Source organism: Gymnoscopelus braueri, assembly GCF_963280865.1.
Source record: "Gymnoscopelus braueri genome assembly, chromosome: 2".
Taxonomy (NCBI): Eukaryota; Metazoa; Chordata; class Actinopteri; order Myctophiformes; family Myctophidae; genus Gymnoscopelus; species Gymnoscopelus braueri.
Window position 1 is genome coordinate 27,247,242 of NC_137604.1, and position 19,526 is coordinate 27,266,767.

At 41.5% G+C, this 19,526-nt stretch overlaps 1 protein-coding gene across 2 annotated transcripts in view; it reads right to left on the minus strand.

Annotated features, from left to right (window-relative positions):
- Positions 1–1,861: 1,861 nt before the first annotated feature.
- The window catches only part of pds5a (PDS5 cohesin associated factor A), a 41,140-nt gene continuing 23,475 nt past the window's right edge, over positions 1,862–19,526 (minus strand). For both annotated transcript variants that reach the window (XM_080444869.1, XM_080444870.1), the window contains exons 6-33: positions 19,229–19,355; positions 19,036–19,116; positions 18,573–18,713; positions 17,875–17,990; positions 17,552–17,646; positions 17,274–17,419; positions 15,540–15,691; positions 14,869–14,982; positions 14,553–14,634; positions 14,408–14,456; positions 14,076–14,215; positions 13,137–13,252; positions 12,023–12,128; positions 11,110–11,270; positions 10,679–10,802; positions 10,402–10,560; positions 9,687–9,755; positions 8,679–8,815; positions 8,352–8,475; positions 7,816–8,020; positions 7,515–7,629; positions 6,961–7,093; positions 6,668–6,787; positions 6,312–6,374; positions 4,976–5,124; positions 4,758–4,842; positions 4,015–4,286; positions 1,862–2,259 (exon numbers count right to left, since the gene is read on the minus strand). In XM_080444869.1, coding sequence (XP_080300995.1) covers positions 2,256–2,259; positions 4,015–4,286; positions 4,758–4,842; positions 4,976–5,124; positions 6,312–6,374; positions 6,668–6,787; positions 6,961–7,093; positions 7,515–7,629; positions 7,816–8,020; positions 8,352–8,475; positions 8,679–8,815; positions 9,687–9,755; positions 10,402–10,560; positions 10,679–10,802; positions 11,110–11,270; positions 12,023–12,128; positions 13,137–13,252; positions 14,076–14,215; positions 14,408–14,456; positions 14,553–14,634; positions 14,869–14,982; positions 15,540–15,691; positions 17,274–17,419; positions 17,552–17,646; positions 17,875–17,990; positions 18,573–18,713; positions 19,036–19,116; positions 19,229–19,355 — 3,385 coding nt within the window. In that variant the 3' untranslated portion in view covers positions 1,862–2,255. The remainder of the gene's footprint in view (positions 2,260–4,014; positions 4,287–4,757; positions 4,843–4,975; positions 5,125–6,311; positions 6,375–6,667; positions 6,788–6,960; positions 7,094–7,514; positions 7,630–7,815; positions 8,021–8,351; positions 8,476–8,678; positions 8,816–9,686; positions 9,756–10,401; positions 10,561–10,678; positions 10,803–11,109; positions 11,271–12,022; positions 12,129–13,136; positions 13,253–14,075; positions 14,216–14,407; positions 14,457–14,552; positions 14,635–14,868; positions 14,983–15,539; positions 15,692–17,273; positions 17,420–17,551; positions 17,647–17,874; positions 17,991–18,572; positions 18,714–19,035; positions 19,117–19,228; positions 19,356–19,526) is intronic.

The following is a 19,526-nucleotide window of genomic DNA, read 5'->3' on the forward strand; positions in this document are numbered from 1 at the left end:
TGATCAAACTGGACAAAAAAAACAAAACATCTTGATGTTGCATTAGAAGAGCCGCATAGGTTTTTTTTTTGTACAGAACAATCACCTAACCATGCCACAGATTTAAAAGCATCTCACCATCTAAAAGATCCTAATATAAATTGAAGGAGACTTATTAACTTTTTCAGAGATCAGTCTGAAGATCTTTTCTCTGCTCTGACTCAGTGACACAATCCAGCTGGAGGCAATCAAAACCTGGACCATGTCCATGGTATAGTCGGCAATGCCCACATGTCACAAACTGACATTTGTAACCGCGTGAGATGGTCAAGCTTGTGCTAAACTCAAGTCTTATGGATGGTATATAGAGGCTGGAATTCCTCTGTTATTTAATATCAGACGGCAGGCCTGCAAAATATTTGCAAGACTTTATTTTTTTCTTTTACTGAGGTACCATGAGCAGAAATCACAAGAAATGGACTGCTTAGCATAGATTAGTGGGGTATCCATGCATCCTCACACTGCCTCCTTCAATGACACACATACCCCTTTTGCTTGCCCTCCTTGCACTACCCCTACCAACCCAGTAGCATGTAGTACGACTAGGAGATGGAGAGCAGAAGCTGACCACCCAACAGTGAAGTGCTTCAGACTAGATCCAAATAAGTGGTGTAGGTACATGTGCTTCTTTTGTAAATAGTGAAGGCTCTTTATCAATAAGAGCATTCTGATTATTACTAGAGTGCACCATTGAAGGCCGGATTTATATTTTGTAAGAAAAACAGACAAACAAGGAAAGACACTTACCCTGTCTTCCTGATGGATGTTATCACAATGTTCAATATTGCACGATGACGCGGGAAAAAAATGGGGTTGTTGCATCTGGGATTCTCAGTTAGGATTGGGAATTTATTTTCCTCTTTTTTTCCTCTGGACGCAAGCATCAGCAGTACAAAGCATGGTTATTTATTGTGACAGTGTCATGTTTCTTTGATTAAAAAAAACCTAGAAAACCAACGCTTTGCATTCTCTGTCTCTTGGTTAGGGGAGTTCTGAGGGGCTGGGGGACTTCTTTGCAACATGCTGTGACAAAAACAAATGCACTGTATAACAAAATGTAAAAAGCATTTATTTTCAGAAATGGCATGTTTCATCCTACACAACAGTAATATGTAAAGAAAAATATAAATAATTGTAAAAGACAACAGACATACATGTTGGATTTGTGTGAGATCCAAAGTTAAGTACTTAATGTTTATCATACCCATCTTGTTCTCAATATCCTCTTCCCAGTTTAACCCATTTAGACCTGAGGCCGATTTTAAAAAGGCCTTCTAAAACCTAACCTCAGTTTTCTGAAAACGTTAAAATTCGTACTAAAAAAATAATAAAAATGTTGCTATATGTATAGCAACAACTAATGAGACACAGAGGTGGCTCCCGGATTGAAAGGTATAACAACGTATAGGTTACAACAGGTCTAAATGGGCTAAATGAGGTGAAAGGAGCTTAGGATATTGTCTTAAAAGTTTATTTTAGTCAAGACTTACATTAAATTGTATATTACTTTGCAAAATAAATGAGTCAATAAAGCCATTGACTTTCTCCCTGCCCTTATGACATTTAACAACATTACAAAGTTTATAACAAAATATTCACAAGAGGAATAAGGTTTCTTTGGACATTGCCATTCCCTTGACCAGCTGATAGTGACCCAATCTTTAGCTATTTTTGTATGTCAAGATTATGATTTTTATTTAACTGAAAATAGCATGTAGCTTTATATAAAATGGTAAAACATTCAACAGGTTAGCAAAATGAAAGTTCAAAATTAAAAATTATAACATTGCTTAGCAAAAAAGACATGAGGAAGAAGCCAGGAGACATAAGATTTTCCCAGGGAATTTAATAAGCAACAATCATAACCAGATTAAAACGTTTGTAAAATGTCCATCCTTTTTTTTCTTTTAAAAACAGCTCCACAAAAGAAGCAAAGAGCAACAAACACAAAGGAAAAAAATAACATGTTTTTGAGATTAAGATCTACATACAATGAGCTTCCATTCATAACTACGAGGTGTTTAAAACCTTCTAGAGTATCAGTGGTGTGTGTGTGTATGTACTGTATATGCATGTGGGTACGAAAGGTCCATCACGTGTCCAGAAGAGCTTTAGAGTCAGAAAGTATGTGTAGGGGCTAAGGAAGAGGGGGGGGGGGCATGAGGGAGTCTGGTATTTTCTCTACAGTCTTGATCTGACCCTCAGTGGTCTCCTCTTTACCTGAAAGAAAAATAATTACAACTAATATCAAGAAAATTCAAACAAGACCGCCATCTTTCAGATACCTACATAACTACAGCTAATTATAAGAATCTTCTAATTTGGAGCACAGATAAACTTAATGAACAGGGCTCCGAATGGGTTCAAGGAACGGAAACAAAAATAAACAATACTGCACTGTTCTGAGCCAAAACGTTAATTAGAAATTTCCTTTAGGCTACATGTTAAATAACATTATTCTTTCGTTCCTATACCTGGAAGTGGAACATTTCTGTCCAAAGTCCCAAATGTCTTCAGATCTACATCACGTTTTGGCGTGCCTTTATTGTATTTATGCCAATTCCTACTAGAGAGCAGACTAACTTGCCACAAAATGTATCCAGTCAAGACAGGTGACATTACACAGTGCATGGCTCAAATGTGTGTTGGACACAGACAAAATCGACAGTTGCTTTGCATAGCGATTAGTCCAGTGTCTAAAGGGAAGCCATTTGCGAATGATGCATTCGTAGTTACACATGATTATAATTATTTTCAGAAATGGCAAAAAACGCACCTATGCCATGCACGAGAGGCCATTTAAAACATAGCAAATGTAGCAACGCACCCAGTGCAACAGAGTGCAGACCCTCCCTGTAATCAGACGATGATGAAATCAAACACTTGTTGCTGGCAAAAGAGAGAACACCAGGACCACAGTGCGCCGTCCTGACGTCTCCATTGTGTCTCTCTTGGATGCATACTCAAGAGAAACCCGCCTAAAAGTCCCTTTTCCATATCAGGGCATATTAGGGCCAGCCAGGGCCAGTGCAACTTTCTTATAACCGACCTTAGAAGACCACTGACGCTCAGGTTAGTTAAGTCAGAGAAAATGAGTATCCCCTGGCCAACCTTGTTTGGGCCAGTATTGGCAATCAGATGTTTTGCTATTTGCTGAAATTTCTGACAAAATGTTAGCAAATAGCAAAAATTCAGACAACACCAACTCACTGTCGGTATCCCTGTCATGTCTCCCCCGTTGGTCTCTTGCTGCCTGCCAGAGCCCATTAACTGCCAGAGGTATTTTCATATTTTCAGTGCCAGAGTTTTTCATAGAAAAAGAAAAAGTACTCAGGAGCCGAGATACAGAATTTTTAAGTTTTAAGTTAACAAGGAAGTGGATAGGAGTCTAGATCTTCGAAAAATCATATCTCCTTGGTCTTTGGGTCAAATTGAAAAAAAAATATATATATATATATATTTTAGTTCACGTAGATCTACGCGATTGGCATGTGGCGGCTTTAAATAGGTTCGCGTAGATCAACGTGATTGGCAGTGAATCAGTTAAGAGCTTCTGCTAAATGCCTAAATTGTAAATATAATTAGTCATCATTAATGCTCATTATGAAAAGATTGCACCATTTCCTTGTACACAGAAACCTGCCTATCAATGACATCATTGGGGATTCCAATATATATAGATAGATATTGGAAACTAGCCTTTCTCGTCTTCCAACGTTCTGTTCTTCCATCAATAAAAATATTTAGACCACTGATACGAAGATAAGGTTGAAACTGGGTGAAGTGCTCCTTCTCATTTATACCCCAAAAACCTTGCAAGCTAACAGATGACAGAATTCTGTGTGAAGTTATAATTTGCCCAAATTCTCTCAAACTTACAACCCTCCTCTCTTTTCATCCCAGTAACCACCTACGTCTTCCTAAACTCTGTTGCCCCTGGTGCCTTTATTCTCCAGTTCCACTCGACCGACTCACCTCTGCAAGTCAATCTGTCTCTTCGTCCCTTCGTCCTTCTGCTGCTGTTGTTTTGACATCTTGATGTTGATCGAATCTGCTGGGGTGTCAGGAGCGGGTTCAGCCGCCCTCTTCCTCCCTCTGCCAGCCCCACCCCCTGTCGCTGCCCCTCCCTCCTTATCGGCCACGACCGCAGGGGCTGTTGTGGCTGTCGTCCTGGGAGGACGCCCGCGCCGCTTGACGGGTGATGCCTCTGTTGTAACGTCAGGGGTCGCAATCCGGCCTACCTCCTCCTGAGAAAGAGAGAGAGAGAGGAAAACCTTGATGAAGATAATAAAATAGTGCATTAAGTCACATACTCAAAAATGTAACAATCACACCTCATGACAACACTGGAACTGTTGTGTTGCCAATTTGAAAAGCCAAGTAGCATAAAAGTGAGGATTTCTTTTTTTTTTTGGCCATGAACAGCATATTTGTCACAATGAAATGGGTGATAAAGAAAACCCCCTCAATTTCTGACCATTTTATATGTATCATATTAGATTTATTGAATAACAAAACACATAGCCAATCTTTCTTGTCCAGACATGCTACTTTTAGTGTATGGAATATACCCACTACATCTTTTGAACAGAGGGTTACTTACAAAACCCATTTTAATGGTCAATGCCAATTGATGTTGAATACAGGTTCCTTTTTTTTAAGCTTCAAGCTCATAATATTGCTTGCCTTTCTTAGATGTAGATCCTGTCTAGGTTTACCTTTGTGTCATTATTCTTGATGATCGGGTTCTCCTCATTTTCCCGCGCTCCGCTCTCTGACGACTCTGTTCCCACAGTACTGTTGCTATGGGAGAAAGGAGAAAAGTCACAAAAAGATAACACTTTCTCACAAATGTGTTCAGTTAACAAACCATGCACGAGCGTGTGTGAGATAGAGAATGCGGGTGGCAGTGGGGGACTGAGGGCCTAATGTCTACCTGTTCTTGTTGAGGGCTGGAGAGCTTGGCTGGGAGTTGGTGCTGGCGTTGCTGGCGGTGTCTGAGCCCGTTGTGGGCTTGATGTAGACCCTCCTCCCTGGTACGGTCAGAGGCTTGTTCACTGCTCCCAGAACTGGAGAGGGCTTAGGCTGTAGAGATGGCCGTAAAGTGAGGGCGAGAAGAGGTAGTGGGGGTGTATTTATGTTTATGCTTAAACAACCAGGACCGTCTTAGAAACAATGTATCTGTCAAAAGGAGTGGTTAATACTTGCTAATGCATGTACAGTATGTCCATACTCTGAGTCTGTACAATAGTGGTGGGAAAGATTTCAGTGAATGAACGATTTTGTTAACGGCAATGCTTCGTTCAAATGATTCGTTCACGTTCTTGTTCAGTAGCACTATTTTCTAGTGAAAAACACTATCGCGGGAGCGTTATTATTACGTCGCGCGTACAGCCCGCCCTCCCGTCCTGTGTACGGGGGAGAGGATGGGGGGCATGAACGATAGCGTGAACGTAACAGTTTCAGGAAGTGAACGAGCTCGTTCTCTGCAATGAACTAGTTATTTTGAACGAATCGATCATGAACGACCCATCACTACTGTACAACTGCCCTTCAAATAGGTTGTCAATTTTGGGCTGATAGTAACAATCACATAATTAACATAATTGTTTTTAATATGGCTTTTTTAACTCTTTAACTGCCTACTACTACTACTGAGTATATACATTAATAAACTCACCCACTGCCAGCGATTTTTGTGTTTTATAACCTTTTCAAGTAGTCACATAATATTTATCTCCAGTATGATCGATCTCCCCTGATGGTTGCTAATCACTGAGGGTTTCACTGTGTGGCTTCACAAATGTCAACGAGGTCATCGCGACCTCGTTGACATTTGTTGTCCGGCTTTGAAAATAGCATGTCTCGACCAAAAATACATAGTTAAAAAAAAAGTACACAGGAGCCGAGATACAGCATTTTTAAGTAATAAGTTAACGGAGCAGTAAATCTATTTTATTTTTTTTCAAAACTCGTCCAAACTCGCTTTTCACAAATTTGACAAATTAACACGTCCATGGCAGTTAATGAGTTAAGAGCCCCCCATTATCATGTTGTTTATACATTTATAATTCTCAAACGTGTCACGGCCCCACAGGAAGCCTCCTCAGTGTAATGACTGTACCTGACATTAAGTAAAAGAAAGAAATGCCACTGTTTATTTGTGGAAAAGTTTGTAAGTATACAACATGATAAAATCTACGATGTTTCATGAATGAAGACCATTATGTTTTCCAATCAAGATCATGGTAGTGGAGTAACTATGTACGTACCTTGCCGGTGAGCAACACTTGTCTGGTTTCTGCAGAAAGATAGTCTTTGTCGTTTTTGAAGTCCTGTCGAGCAGAAGGAATTGGTGATGAGCACAAGTCACTAACTAACAACTTGAAGCCTTGCGTTCCCTTTTCTGGGCATGTCATAATAAGCAAGCATTCAGCAAAAATAGCAGATCTACGAGCTCACAACTTGGCGCAAAGCGACTAAGTATATTAACCACTTTAACCCTAGCATTCCTTTTCTGGGTATGTCATAATAAGTGAACATTCTTACAAAAAATATATTTTGTCTCAATATGGATACGAGACCATAGTTTAGTATGCTTGTGTGAATGCATAAACAAGGATATCACCTTGTCCTGCGCAATGTAGAACTTGTTAGGTAGGATGGGTTCTTTGGGAGGATCCAGGAAGCATGCTGTGCTCTTGTTGACAATGACGAAGAGGGCGACATCACACACAATATACAGCTTCTGTAACCATGGCAAATGAGGCACATCAATATGGCAGTACAAAATATAATAAAACTGAGAAACAGAGAGGCTTAGAATTTGTGTTACAAGACACTGTATCTGTGTGTGCTCATTCCCAGATTATGAAGTAGGTGGTTATACAAATGTGTATTCTGTAACTCAGCGAACATTACCTCATTGGCCTTTGCATCTTCCGGACACTGTGCGTCCTTGGTCTGTTTAATGTTCTCCACCATTTTCCTCAGGAAGGCGTGGCTGTTGTTCTCATTCTTGGTCATCAGAACCTCCAGCATGAACCACAGGCACCTGTTGTAAATGTAAAATGAATAAGTACTGAGCAACTGCATAACCAATCTTTTGCCAGAAATGTTATCAGAAACCGTTTTTCTTGGACAGTAGAAGTGAAATAGAGATAATTTGCAGAAAAGTCCAGGTTCATCATTGTTCTTTAGTGCTCTACTACTCAGAGGGTTGGGCATTGCTATGATGACCAGCTACATTGAAGAGGTACTAACTATCTGCAGTGGAAAATGAAGTATCTGGTACCAAAAGCGAGTCGAGTATACAGTAGTTGATCTGGTACCATGCAGTGGCAAAGCACCATTAGGTTAGTAGTTACAGGACCATATGTCGTCAGTACTTGCTATTGTCCATTCATGGCTTCAGCTTTACTTTAAACAGGTACTGCCAGATGACAAGTATGGTCCTTCAAGGTTATGCAACTCACTCTTTGATGTCTTTTAACTGGTCATACTCCTGTGGTTTTGTGAAATCTGGGTCGTGGGCCAGCAGGTGGATCATGTAGGGAACCACATACTCTGGAAGAAGCGACAACAGCTTTTCTGTAAAGACAGAAAGCCAGCTGTTAATGTTATGTCTCTTTATTACTTATATTATAAGCTCTCATCAACCACTAACAACATAATACAAAGTCTAGCCGTGTTCCATAATGATGGGGATCAACAGTGACTGCATTATAAAAAAGGTTGGCCAAAAGCGGGATTCAGTCCACACAACTCTGGACTCACCGTGAGGAAGTTGGTTTTGTTTGATGAACTCTCTGCGGACGGTGATATTTTTGAGCAGGCACTGTCGGGCGTGAGCGCGTCGCTCCTTGACGGGGTCCTTGGCACACAGTGCAAACACAGCCAGATACTCCAGGGGCAGCATCAGCTTAACAAGCGCCAAGTGCAACTTCTGGGCATAGATCTGACGCACCTGGTAGCACTCGTCCTGGAGGGCGGAGGAAGCAGGGAAAAGGCCAACATGATATTGGATGGAAGAATTCACAGCCGTAGATATGTGGTTAAATATAGTGGGAAATCAAAGCAGAAATTCATCAAAGTCACACCACTCATACTAGACAGAGCATATGTTATGTTGTAAACTGGGTTTACAGAAGGTTCAAACTGCATGACTATTCATTTATACACACACACAATCAATCAGCTTAATGGAATTTAAATGGAATGCAAGAAATCAGGAAAACATGCACACGCACACGCACACACACACACACACACACACAGACAGACAGACAGACAGAGAGGGAGTGAGTACTGACATTGATGACCAGGCCACAAAGCTGGAACTGTTCAGGTGTGATGATTTCGTGGTAGACGGGCTCCTGGGCCAGCTTCATGATAGCGCCACCTGCAGCCAGCCTCAGACGAGACATGTCTGACTTACTGTAAGGAAGAAGGAGAGAGACTAATCATTTCTCAAAACCATCTCACACCCGTTCTCCTAAATAACAACATTTAACCTCCTGCAATCCATATTATACAGTAAAATCCATAGTGGGTATTTAACCCAGTGAGTGCACGAATGCAACACATTCCTAACTCAGTGAGTGCAGAAATGTAACACATTCATTTAACCCCAGAATTACCTAATCTTCTTCTGCTCCGTGAGGTCTCCCTCACTGACCAGCATGGCCGAAAGCAATCGCAGGGTGGAGTTAGCCGACTTGGACTGGTTGTTCTTCATCCCTAGTAACCAGCGTACCAGCAGCTTGATGGCCTGCACCTGGAGGAAGAGGAAGGAGAGGAGGAACAGCTGTTAACAAAACAAAACACTGCCTGAATGACATCTTTCACTAGGGCTGTCGGAATGAATTTCCGGAGTCAAATATTATTTAAATAGGCATCTTTTTAAATATTTGAATGTTGAAATTGCCATTTAATTTATTTATTTTTTAATCTAATGATGACTCATTCCTGACCTAACGATGTGAAAACAAATGCTTTCATCAAGTAGTCATGCATGATCAACGATAAAGTTTGAGTGCATACTCGCACAGCACATTGGCAAGCAATGCATCTGTGTTGTGTGTGCACGGCCGCTCGCCTGTGTGAGTTGTCTGGTCACGCTGAGACAGAGACAGACCACATTGGTTCCGCGCAGTAGGCAAGACCCCTCCTCCCTTTCCCCCCATAAGCTTCGCTTGAAAGTTAAGTTTAAGAAAATTTCATAATGATGACAACAGCTAAAGAATCTATGTAACATTGTTTATGCTGTCAACTACAACGTCGACCCGTGGCTATCAACAGCCCTGGGACGGTGGATGGAGAGCCTAATATTACTCTCTTAAATTGAACTTTTTTATTAAAGCCATAACCCTTAAACAATATAGTTGGTTTCACCATTTAGTTTAGCCTGTTATTATAGCATTGGAATGCGTGCTCGCGGGTGTTTATTATTGTATAACTATTAATTATGTTATATAATCATATATAATATATACCATTCAAATATATTAAAATTTATAAACTGACAGCACAATCTTTCACACATGAGTTTGTGTTTTTACAACAAAGATTCAAGCCACAATCATGTCATCAACACAGGATTATTCTTGATCCATGTTCGGATACAGCATCCTTATAAAGGGTCTTACCTTAGCTAGAACCTCAGGTGAGACCTCCTCATCGGATGTCCACAACTTCCCATTCTTGTTCCCCATTGACTTGACAAAACATAAGGTACGGGACAGATTAGATTACACAGTATGAACACTTTGCTGATATATATATATATATATATATATGACTCCAGGGGTCTCTGGGCCTCAACATGAGGCCCGGAGACCACCCAGGGGTCCTTGGGGGGTTCCAGTGGGTCCAATGATTGATAGTTAATCGTCAACATTATTACATGTGGGCCACATGGCTTGGCAAGACTTACTTATTATTACATGTACAAGTAAATACAACTAGAAACCGTACGGCTATTTTTATCAGTCATCTCCCTTCTGTACATGGAGTTCGACAGTAAGGAATCCTGGACCAAATGACAGAACATATCATATAATGTCCAACAGTGCAAAATGTGTTTACATTTTATCAAATCAAACTGATGTCCCAATTTTGGGCATTTGCAGGTGAAAATGTTCACACAACAAAAAAATAATCTTGTGAGCTTGTAGATCTGTTATTTTTGATATTTTTGAAAATTTTATAAAGTATAAAATATTAGTGGTTAAGAAGAATCATGGCTATGTTATGTCTTAGAAATGAGAAATGCTGAACAAATATATAATCAACCTTTAAAATGGGGTAGTATAATGGGGAATACATCAGTGTCTATGTGACTACACCGTTTGTTCCACATACTCTGTCATTCATGAGCAAGTCCTTGACAATGAAATTGGCCACAATGGACTTCATGGGTGAGGCAAACTGATCTGGGGCTAGCATGGATATGTGGCCCAGCGACACCAGAGGAGTTATCAGCTGCTCTGGGACATCTGCGTTCAAACTACGAGACAGAGGCTGTGGGAGAGAAATGGGAGAACAGATGAAAAATTAGTAGAATGGAACATAACTAACTAGAGGATCATCTATTTCAAGTGCAAATGCAGGCAAGTCAAAAGGAGAGGAAGTGACCTACCTCAAAGATCTGTGCCAGTTGCACTTCCTTGTTGTTGAAGATGGCGTGTATGCAGTGCACGGCCTGCTTGGCCTGGTGGGGGGTGCCCCGCTTGGCTTTCTGATGCAGTACGGGAATGAGTGTCCTGGTGAGCACATAGAGGAGGACAAGACAGGAAGATCAATGGAGACCGTGTTGAAAAGTATTTTAACCACATGACGACATTTGGCGTAGAGGGGAAAAAAGCAGGGGTCCAATTATAGATCCTTGGGGGACCCGGGTCAACAAAATATATAGGGTTTAAGTGGTTAATCCAAACTTGGGCTGTACAGAGGTCCAATGACCTGATCCAATTTCTGCCAAAACAAAATGTGTCCAGTGCAACATCAACTGCAACGAAAGTGCATTATAGTTCCTCCTTTCCACCCTCCATTTATCCGTCCGTCTCTTACGATTTAATCAGTGCCAGTTCTGTTTCGATCTTCTGGCCCGTGTTTCTGAAGATCTGGATAGCTGCTTCTGCCACCTTGTCGTCCTCCATCTTTAGACACTGGAGGAGAGACTCGTATGTCTCTGCTGAGTGGAACGCTGTGGGGTGTGTGAACGACAGAACCTGGAGGAGTGAGGCAGAGAAAGAGCTCAGTATGGGGTTTACATCGTTCATCCTTCTAGGACCTAGAATCTAGGGGTTCTATGGATTCAGTCCAACAATTACTTGACTACCGTTCTTTCAGCATAACAGGCTAAAAAAAATGATATTTTTGGGGCTTTTTCTGCCTTTATTGATAGCATACAGTAGACCGACAGGAAATGGGGGGAGAGATGGGGAGTGACACGCAGCAAAGGTCAACACGCATTAGCAGCCTAGGTGCCTGGACCGCTACGCCAGACGTCCGTGCAAGGCTTTTTCAATTTAAATGAACACCTCAATGTGATATTAATCTATTTGTGTTACTCTAGTCTAAACGTTTAAAATCATCAATGGGAAGCCAATCTGTTTGGCTTCCCAAATTCAAAATTGATTGCATATATTTTTTTCAACACACCTAATTTCTTCCATTCATTTGTGGACAGGTGCTGCTTTTCATACCACAGACCGAAAATAGCTGATCTACAAGCTTGCAACGCATAGTGTTGCGACACGTTATGATCTCGTAGATCAACTATTTTTGGTGTGCGAAACCTGTGCGCAGCCAAATATAACTCAGGTAATTACAAGTTCATGCTCTCCAGAGCCCTCTACCAGTGAATCAAAGAATGTTCCTATTTTTAAAATAATGCATTAACAGAAGCAGCAATGCCTTGATTACTCCCATCTCTTTTCTATGCTCTGTCCAGCTCCATTGCATTGCCTCACTCTCTAACCTTGAGTAGTTCCAGGCCGGCACGGATGGCTGTATCAGGGGTGACTCCCTCCTCGTCATCATCAGCTGTGCCTTCGATAGACTTGTTGAGCAGTTTCACCAGAGCACTGAGAGAGAACATCACAAACGACCAAAGAATTGAACAATTAAAAAAAAGTGATATTTTTTGGTTTAAACAAAAAGGTTTACTAAAGCTCTACCGTATTTTCCAAAAGTAATCACTGCTATAGAGTGCTTGTTCAGTAACAGGGGTCTCCCCGTCTATTTAGTAAAGAGAATATGCATTTTCAGTCAAATATTTTATCCAATCAGGAGAGAGAGCCTATTTATCATTGTCCCCATTTTGTCTGCTCATTTATTTAGTTAATTACTTCCAGTTTCACTTGTTTATCTTGCCTCCTGTACGAGTTCTCTCTCCCTGATTGGATCCCGACCTAAAAATGTATCTTCTGTTTACCAAAGAGCTGGACAGACGGGGAGAACCCTTTTACTGAATAAACACCCTAAAGGAAATTTTCGTATGGGAATACAGAGCTATTGAACACTTATTTTAACACAAAAACATCACTCATTCCCCTTTTAGGTTCATTAGCAAAACCAATTTCAGTGACGGGTAAAGGCGTTTTAGCACGAACGCAGATGTCTTAGACAATGTCAGTGTTTTCATCAAACAACAAAATGTGTCAGGCTGAACAGCTTCAACACTATCAGTCAATCCAGAGCAGATGTTTCCCCCTTGTGGTGTTTTTCCACTGAGCAGAAAGGGTTAAACTGGCATTTGGTCTGAGACCTGTAGTTGCACCCTGCCACCAGTAGGTGTCTCACTGAATGAGAAATGCCTGCATGCTGTTGTTAATGTGTTGTTACACAATCACACAGGGACATGGGGGAGAGCACAAGGCTTTCCATCACAGAGATACTGGTGTATCTTACTGTGACAACATTGTTGTCAGAGTGAGGTAAATCGCACTGGGTTCTGTTTCTAAATCAAAACTATTTCATTACCCTGTGAGTATTATTTATCATTATTTATCATTTATCATGTAGAAATAAAATGTCCAGTTTTGAGAGTAAAACTAAGGATGAAGACCTGCTGTGTTCAGAGCATTACTGACCTGATGGCCTCAGAGTCGATGTGGACGGGGGCGATGCGTTCCAGCAGGAATTTCACCATCTCTAGGAAGGGGTTGGTGGGCTGTTTGGGGAACGTCAGCTTACGGGTGATCTCCCTCTGTGCACAGACAGCAGTAAACACACTTCAATCACTACGCCTCAGATTGTGAGAGTGTATGCATGCGTGTACACACACACACACAAACTATACATATAAACACACTGTGTGTGTGTGTGTGTGTGTGTGTGTGTGTGTGTGTGTGTGTGTCCATGTGGGCACACTCACATCTATGTTGCTATATTCATTGCTTCGCCCTGCCCTAAACCTAAAAATTACCCCTTTTTTCAAAGTCGTTGAGTTAGTCTAATTGATTAGTCATTGGTCAAAATGCAACAAATCCTTTCTGCTGTTCTCAGTTTACAAAAAAATAGTCAACAAATGACCAGGTAATGACTAGGTAACCATCAAAGCTAGCATCTGCGTAAACTACATGGTATCTATCTAACATTCTTAACATTTGTAGTCAAGCAAACAGTATGTCTATCTAAAGTAACATATCGTTGCCAGGCAGTATCTACATATTTCATATTTATGTGTTTTCGTAAATGAATGCCATACAAGAGTGTCGAACAAAAGTAGTGAAAATAGACGATGTAGTAGGTCTGCCATTTTCACTAGTATTAAAATAATAATAAAAAATACAACTATATATAAGCCTATGTGAAGAAGTAACCAATGGTGTAATACAATAGGCTGTGTGCACAAATGTAGTCCAGAGTTTCCATAAAGTGTCATACCCGTTTCTCATTAATTTTCCCATAGATTTGTTTGATTGGTTCAGCAGCAGATTTATTATACCAGAGGTGTAATTATGTGTTTACAGTTCAAATGTGTTTGAGGAAAAGAGGTGTGATGTATTGATGCACGTGTGTTCTCTCACCACACAGATCTCAGCCTGTTTGCAGGAGCATACAGGGCTGATGAGCATATCTAGCTGGACTCTGAGTTTCTCATCCTCACCCAGCACCTGGTTAAACTTCTTCATGAAGTCTTGGGCCTTTCCTGCATCTGGCAGGTTCTCTGGAAAGAAACAGGTTAAGGTTAAATGTGTGATGGGCAGCAAGAGAAGCACTGCTTCCTTCCTGCCTGATAAAGGAAATGGTATTTGATATAAAGAATAGAACAAGTGTAGACAGACAATCGTACACAGTATAAATGCTTGAAAAATATCAAATGTTATGGTGGCAGTGTACATGCACATATTCAACTCACTGGCAATGGTCATCAGCTTCCCAAACATGGATGTATTGTTGGCCTCAGACTGCCAGGGGAGAGAGATAAGATTATAGAGATACTGTATGTCTTGCAAACAAAAATCAGGTCAAGTATGTCCTGTGCGTGTGTTTGTGAGACTAACCACTGGCAGCTTGTGGAGGTCCAGCAGCTCCCTGACCAGACCTCTAAGCATGTTCTGACATTTCCACATCTCATTTAGAGCCCTGAGAGGAGAGAGCGCAACAAAGTGTAGAAAAATAGACAAAGAGACAAAGGAAAGAGGTAAAGTGAGAGATTACAAAAAGGAGAAACTTCACTGACTTGGTTTGCGTCACCGTTCTTGTTAAGCAAATGTGTAACCCAATATGACAGTGTGCAAACATGAGGGTCAGTGTTCCTCTACAGGGTTCTACGATGCCTAAGTTTGTGTGGGTGCATGAGTGTGCAGGTGCACTTACTTGACAGCGTTTGTGTCCAGACAGGCATACAGGTAGTAGAGACACTTCATCTTCTCCTCTGTGTCCAGACTGTGAGGTACCATGTACTGGGCAAAGATCTTCTCAACCAATAACCTGAGAGATAGACAAAAGATAGATAAAAAAGAGCAATTGAAGTGGTTAACAACATTGAAATTAAAGTCTATACGTCCCACTAGCAGCCCCTAGATCTTGTGCTGTTCCAGGTTTCATGGCATTCTGCCTAGTCCATTTTGAGATATCTTGCATGGAAGATAGGTGGAAAAGTGGATGTTTTGGCACTGTAGTAAAGGCCATGTGGTCAGCCAAGTAGGGTTCACTCTCCTGGGAGAGTTCAGGTGCACAGCAAATTCCATGACAATCTAGCTAGTAGTTTTAAAGTCATCTTGAGATCAAATGGTTGGATGTACGGACAGACATTGCCACCGCTAGCAGGGATAAAACTAAGGCAGGAAACATTAGTAAGCATTTGATGCTAGACGTCTGTCTTTTCATCACTAAGCTAAGCAGTTGTATTACACAAATATTCCTATCCGTCTTTCATAGTTCCTGGCCAGGACATTGTTCAATATATGAAATTGATTCTAAGAGTCACTATGTGCATTAGCTATGTAATGCAGGTCGGAGTCTTCATCTACGTTATGTGTGCTCACTTGTCGTCAATGCTGTTCTGGTAGTAGATGTGTAGCAGCTTGTCTTTGATCCAGCTGATCTTCTGGGCTTGCTCCTTGCCTGCCTCGTGGTGCAGGCAGTATTTCTTAAAAAGCTGGGCCAGGCCCATCATGGCCTCCTTACGCACGCGCCACTACAGGAAGGAGGGAGGTGAGGAGGAGAGAAATGGAAGGCAAGAGAGAGAAGAGGGTGGGTTTAGAGAGACAAATCATTTACATTTCTTGTGATATTAAGGTGAGGTTCCATGCTGTCATGTCCAGGGGCGGACTGGCCATTATGCCCGGTATGCCAAACCCCAAAAGAATATATATATTTTTGCTCCCGTTTTAGGATTATTACAGTCATTTCCGGGTCGCGAGGCCCAATTATTAGTTAGGTTAATGTTTGGGCTGGGATGCTTTTCAGCTGTGGCGTAATTTACATAGGGTTGCTGGGTTAAAACAGTGAAACGCGCCGGACCAATATGCCAGGGCTGAATTTTGGTCCCAGTCCGCCCCTGGTCATGTCCCCTCTTTCCACAGTGTTATCAATCACTTTAACATCATACTGACTAGAATAAGACTCCATGTAAAATATGTGTATTTAAATATGTGTGAATTATAATCAGGGATTTAGGGATGGGAATCTACTCCCCAAGCCCATTGTTATTCATATTCAGCCTGTACTAGAATAAAATTATGCTTATTAAAAATAAGGCTATACATACATGTACAGTATACACTGCTACATATGTACATTCACATTGTGTGTTTAGGTATATGAATAATACATGATATGGTGAGTGTATGTGCAGCAGTGTAGCTTGCCAGCAAGCTGCCAGCAAGACTGGAAGCCTACCATCTCCCTTGTCTAAGTGGTACATGTTTGGTTTCCTGTGCAAGAGTCAGGACAAACCAATCCACTTTATTTATAGAGCACAATTAACACATTTACCGCCGGGCCCGTAGTTCTACGGGCCGTTAAATCCAACGGTTAAGCGCCAATCCCGTAGCCTACGGGCTGTGGTGCTTTTTCCTTTTTTTCGAATTTTTTTTTTTTTTTAATTTTCTAGGGGGACCATTTTCAGTGTAACACCACCCGATCGGACCGGAAGTGCGATCACGTTTTTTGTTTCCCGTCTGTCTCCATTCTAAGTCGTACACATAAACCCCTGTAAAAGCTGTACAGGACATGTAGTTTTTCATCCTCGCATTTCCCATGTTAACTTAAACGATCAGAACTCAAACATGGCGGCTCCGTTTGACACGCGGTCTCGACGAGTAGACACCAGGACATGTGCCCGTTGTTTACAAACATTGGATCGGGCAATCTAAAGGATTTTAACGGGGCCTATGGCGACCTGAAAAAAACAAAAAACAACAATAAAACCTTGGCACTGGTGAGTACATTATGAGATTAGCCCTTGGCGGTGGATGTGTTAAAACAACAGCGTTGAACCAAAGTGCTGTACACTCAGTAAACAAACATATACTAAAAATACTAAGTGTAAAACAATAAACAGGGGGAAAACACATAGAGGGTGCAACACAGACACATTGCCTGCCTGACACACATGTTCGGGTTTTGCAGGGGTGGATGGGTGAATGTAGCAGAGTAGCCACCTGAAGACCGTAAGCCTAATATCCTTACTATTTCACTTGTCTAAGTGGTAGATGTTTGTTTTCCCATGGCATGCAGGAGATCAGGGTTTAAATCCAGCCGATTACACATCTCACCCTTTTGTCCAAGGTCCTCTCCCGCACAAAGCCCAGCAGTTGGTCATTAACCAAGTTGAGGTCCTTCTTCCCAGCGTTGATGATGGTGACAATGACATCATGGCGGATAGCCTCTTCTGGGTCATGGGAACGCACCTTCAGGAATTCTGATAGATTGAAGCAGAGAGAGGGGTTGGGTTTTTGGTAGTGATGTACATCATATGACAGGGATGTAGAACAGCTAAAAATGAGGCCAGATAAAGATAAACGCATGAACACACACAATCACACACACACACCTGTGAGGTCTTTGGCCAGGTCTGGGTGGTTCATGAGGCAGTGGCTGGCAAACTTGACACACTCCAGCCTGACTGGGACATGGATGTCATTAAACCTGGTGTGGAAGGACAAACACAATTCAGTTCACAAACAATAAAGAGTTCACACAAGTGAACGACTGGGTAATTAAAAACAGCTGTGGGTACTTGGTTGCACATCATGTCACGCACAGACAATAACCGATCTAAAAGAGTGTAGATCCAAAAGAAGATTATGCTTGAGACTGGCTCACAACTAGGCCTGTGTGTGTGTATGTGTGTGTGTGTGTGTGTGTGTGTCTTACCGTCCTAGGAAGCACTGCCACAGAGGTCTGTTCTGTGTGGCCAACTCAGAGTCTTTGGCCCCAAACAATTTAGCTAGTAACCGTACCACAGCTAGACGCTCCTCGCCATCATTACTCTGAAACATAATGGTATCATTACGATCCTTACTGCTGAGGAAAGCTAAATGCATGTGACTTATTTCAATATTATACTAGTGTCAGAAGGCTTGGGCGGTCCCCAAGGTATTACATGAATTTATTCATTTGCAAGTCTGTCTCCACCACCCGCACATCCTTTCCGTTCAGCCCACTGATGTGTTGGTATGCTCCTCTGCAACAAGTGTCATTGGCTCTTCCAGCAAGGTATGCTGAATCTATGAAAGAAGGACGCTTATTTCCTATCTATTCATTAATCTATGGGCCATAGTATTTAAACCCACCAAGACTTGTCCAAGTAGGCTAATTGCATATTAGACACAGCCTTGTAGTCTAGACAATGCCATACATGCTACAATGACTTCTATCACCAGCAGCACGGCTTTTTTGTTTTGTTTAAAACATTTTTTTTAAACAAATACATATACCATGTACCTGGTGAAATGTCAGGAAGGTATAATCGCCCAAGCCTAAGTGACAGCATGCTTAGCCTATTTGAAAATAAATGAATTCTTTACAAGGGATAAACGGTTTTAATAGGGGTAATAGTGTGTGTCTTCAACCTTGAGTTTGAACTCTAGCTGAGGCATGACAGAGGTGAGAAGGAGGGGGTCGATAGCAAACAGCTCCTGGATCAAGTCGAAGACGTGCTCTGAAAGGTCGCTGACTGATGACTTGCCCATCACCAGCACCTGGTTGAAGAACTGAGGCACAACAGAATGTTAGTCGGGTAGCACAATTAATCATAAAAAAAGAAATCACAATTCATACATCTATGCGATCTCATTTCTAAATGACGATGATTCCATTAACGTCACGCTGCATTCACGTTGTTTACTTATTTGCTTATGAACCGCAATTTAGCAAGAATTGTGCAGCAGGAGAGTGAGTAAACTGACAGGAAGGCTTGAAAAACGAATTGAGAGAACTATTGACAATAAATAAAACAAATGAGGGCACTAAGTGTGGGCACACCGAAGTGAGATAAAGAATGAAGGGAAGAGTAGGACAGGAGCTGGTACTCACATTGGCAATGCATGCCTCAATGGTCTGGACTGTCCTCTTCAGCAGAGTTTTGGCCAAGTCGTAGGCCTGTTTGTTCAGATTCTGAAAAATGTAGAAAATGTAGCAATTAGTATCACTGGCTGGCTGCATGCGTTTAGCTTCTAAATTAGGAACAATGGTGTAAATATACAACTGTGTATGTATACTATACCACCTTGTGTGCAGGTATAAGGTTGATGAGGATGGTATCCAGGAGCTCCTGTGTGACTCCGTCTCCCTCCATAATGATGGAACTCATCAGGTCCATCATGTGCATCTGAACCTTCTGGTTGTGGCTATTACTGTGGAGGGAAATGGAAGAGTGAGAGAGAAAGATATCAGATTTACAGCACTCTTGTTTTTAATAGTTTATCAGTGCACCAGATGTGTGTCTATATTTTGAGCAAACAGATTGGGTAGTAGTAAACAGCCCAATCTGGGGTTGTCTGTTCATTTCATTCAATTCAGTTCTC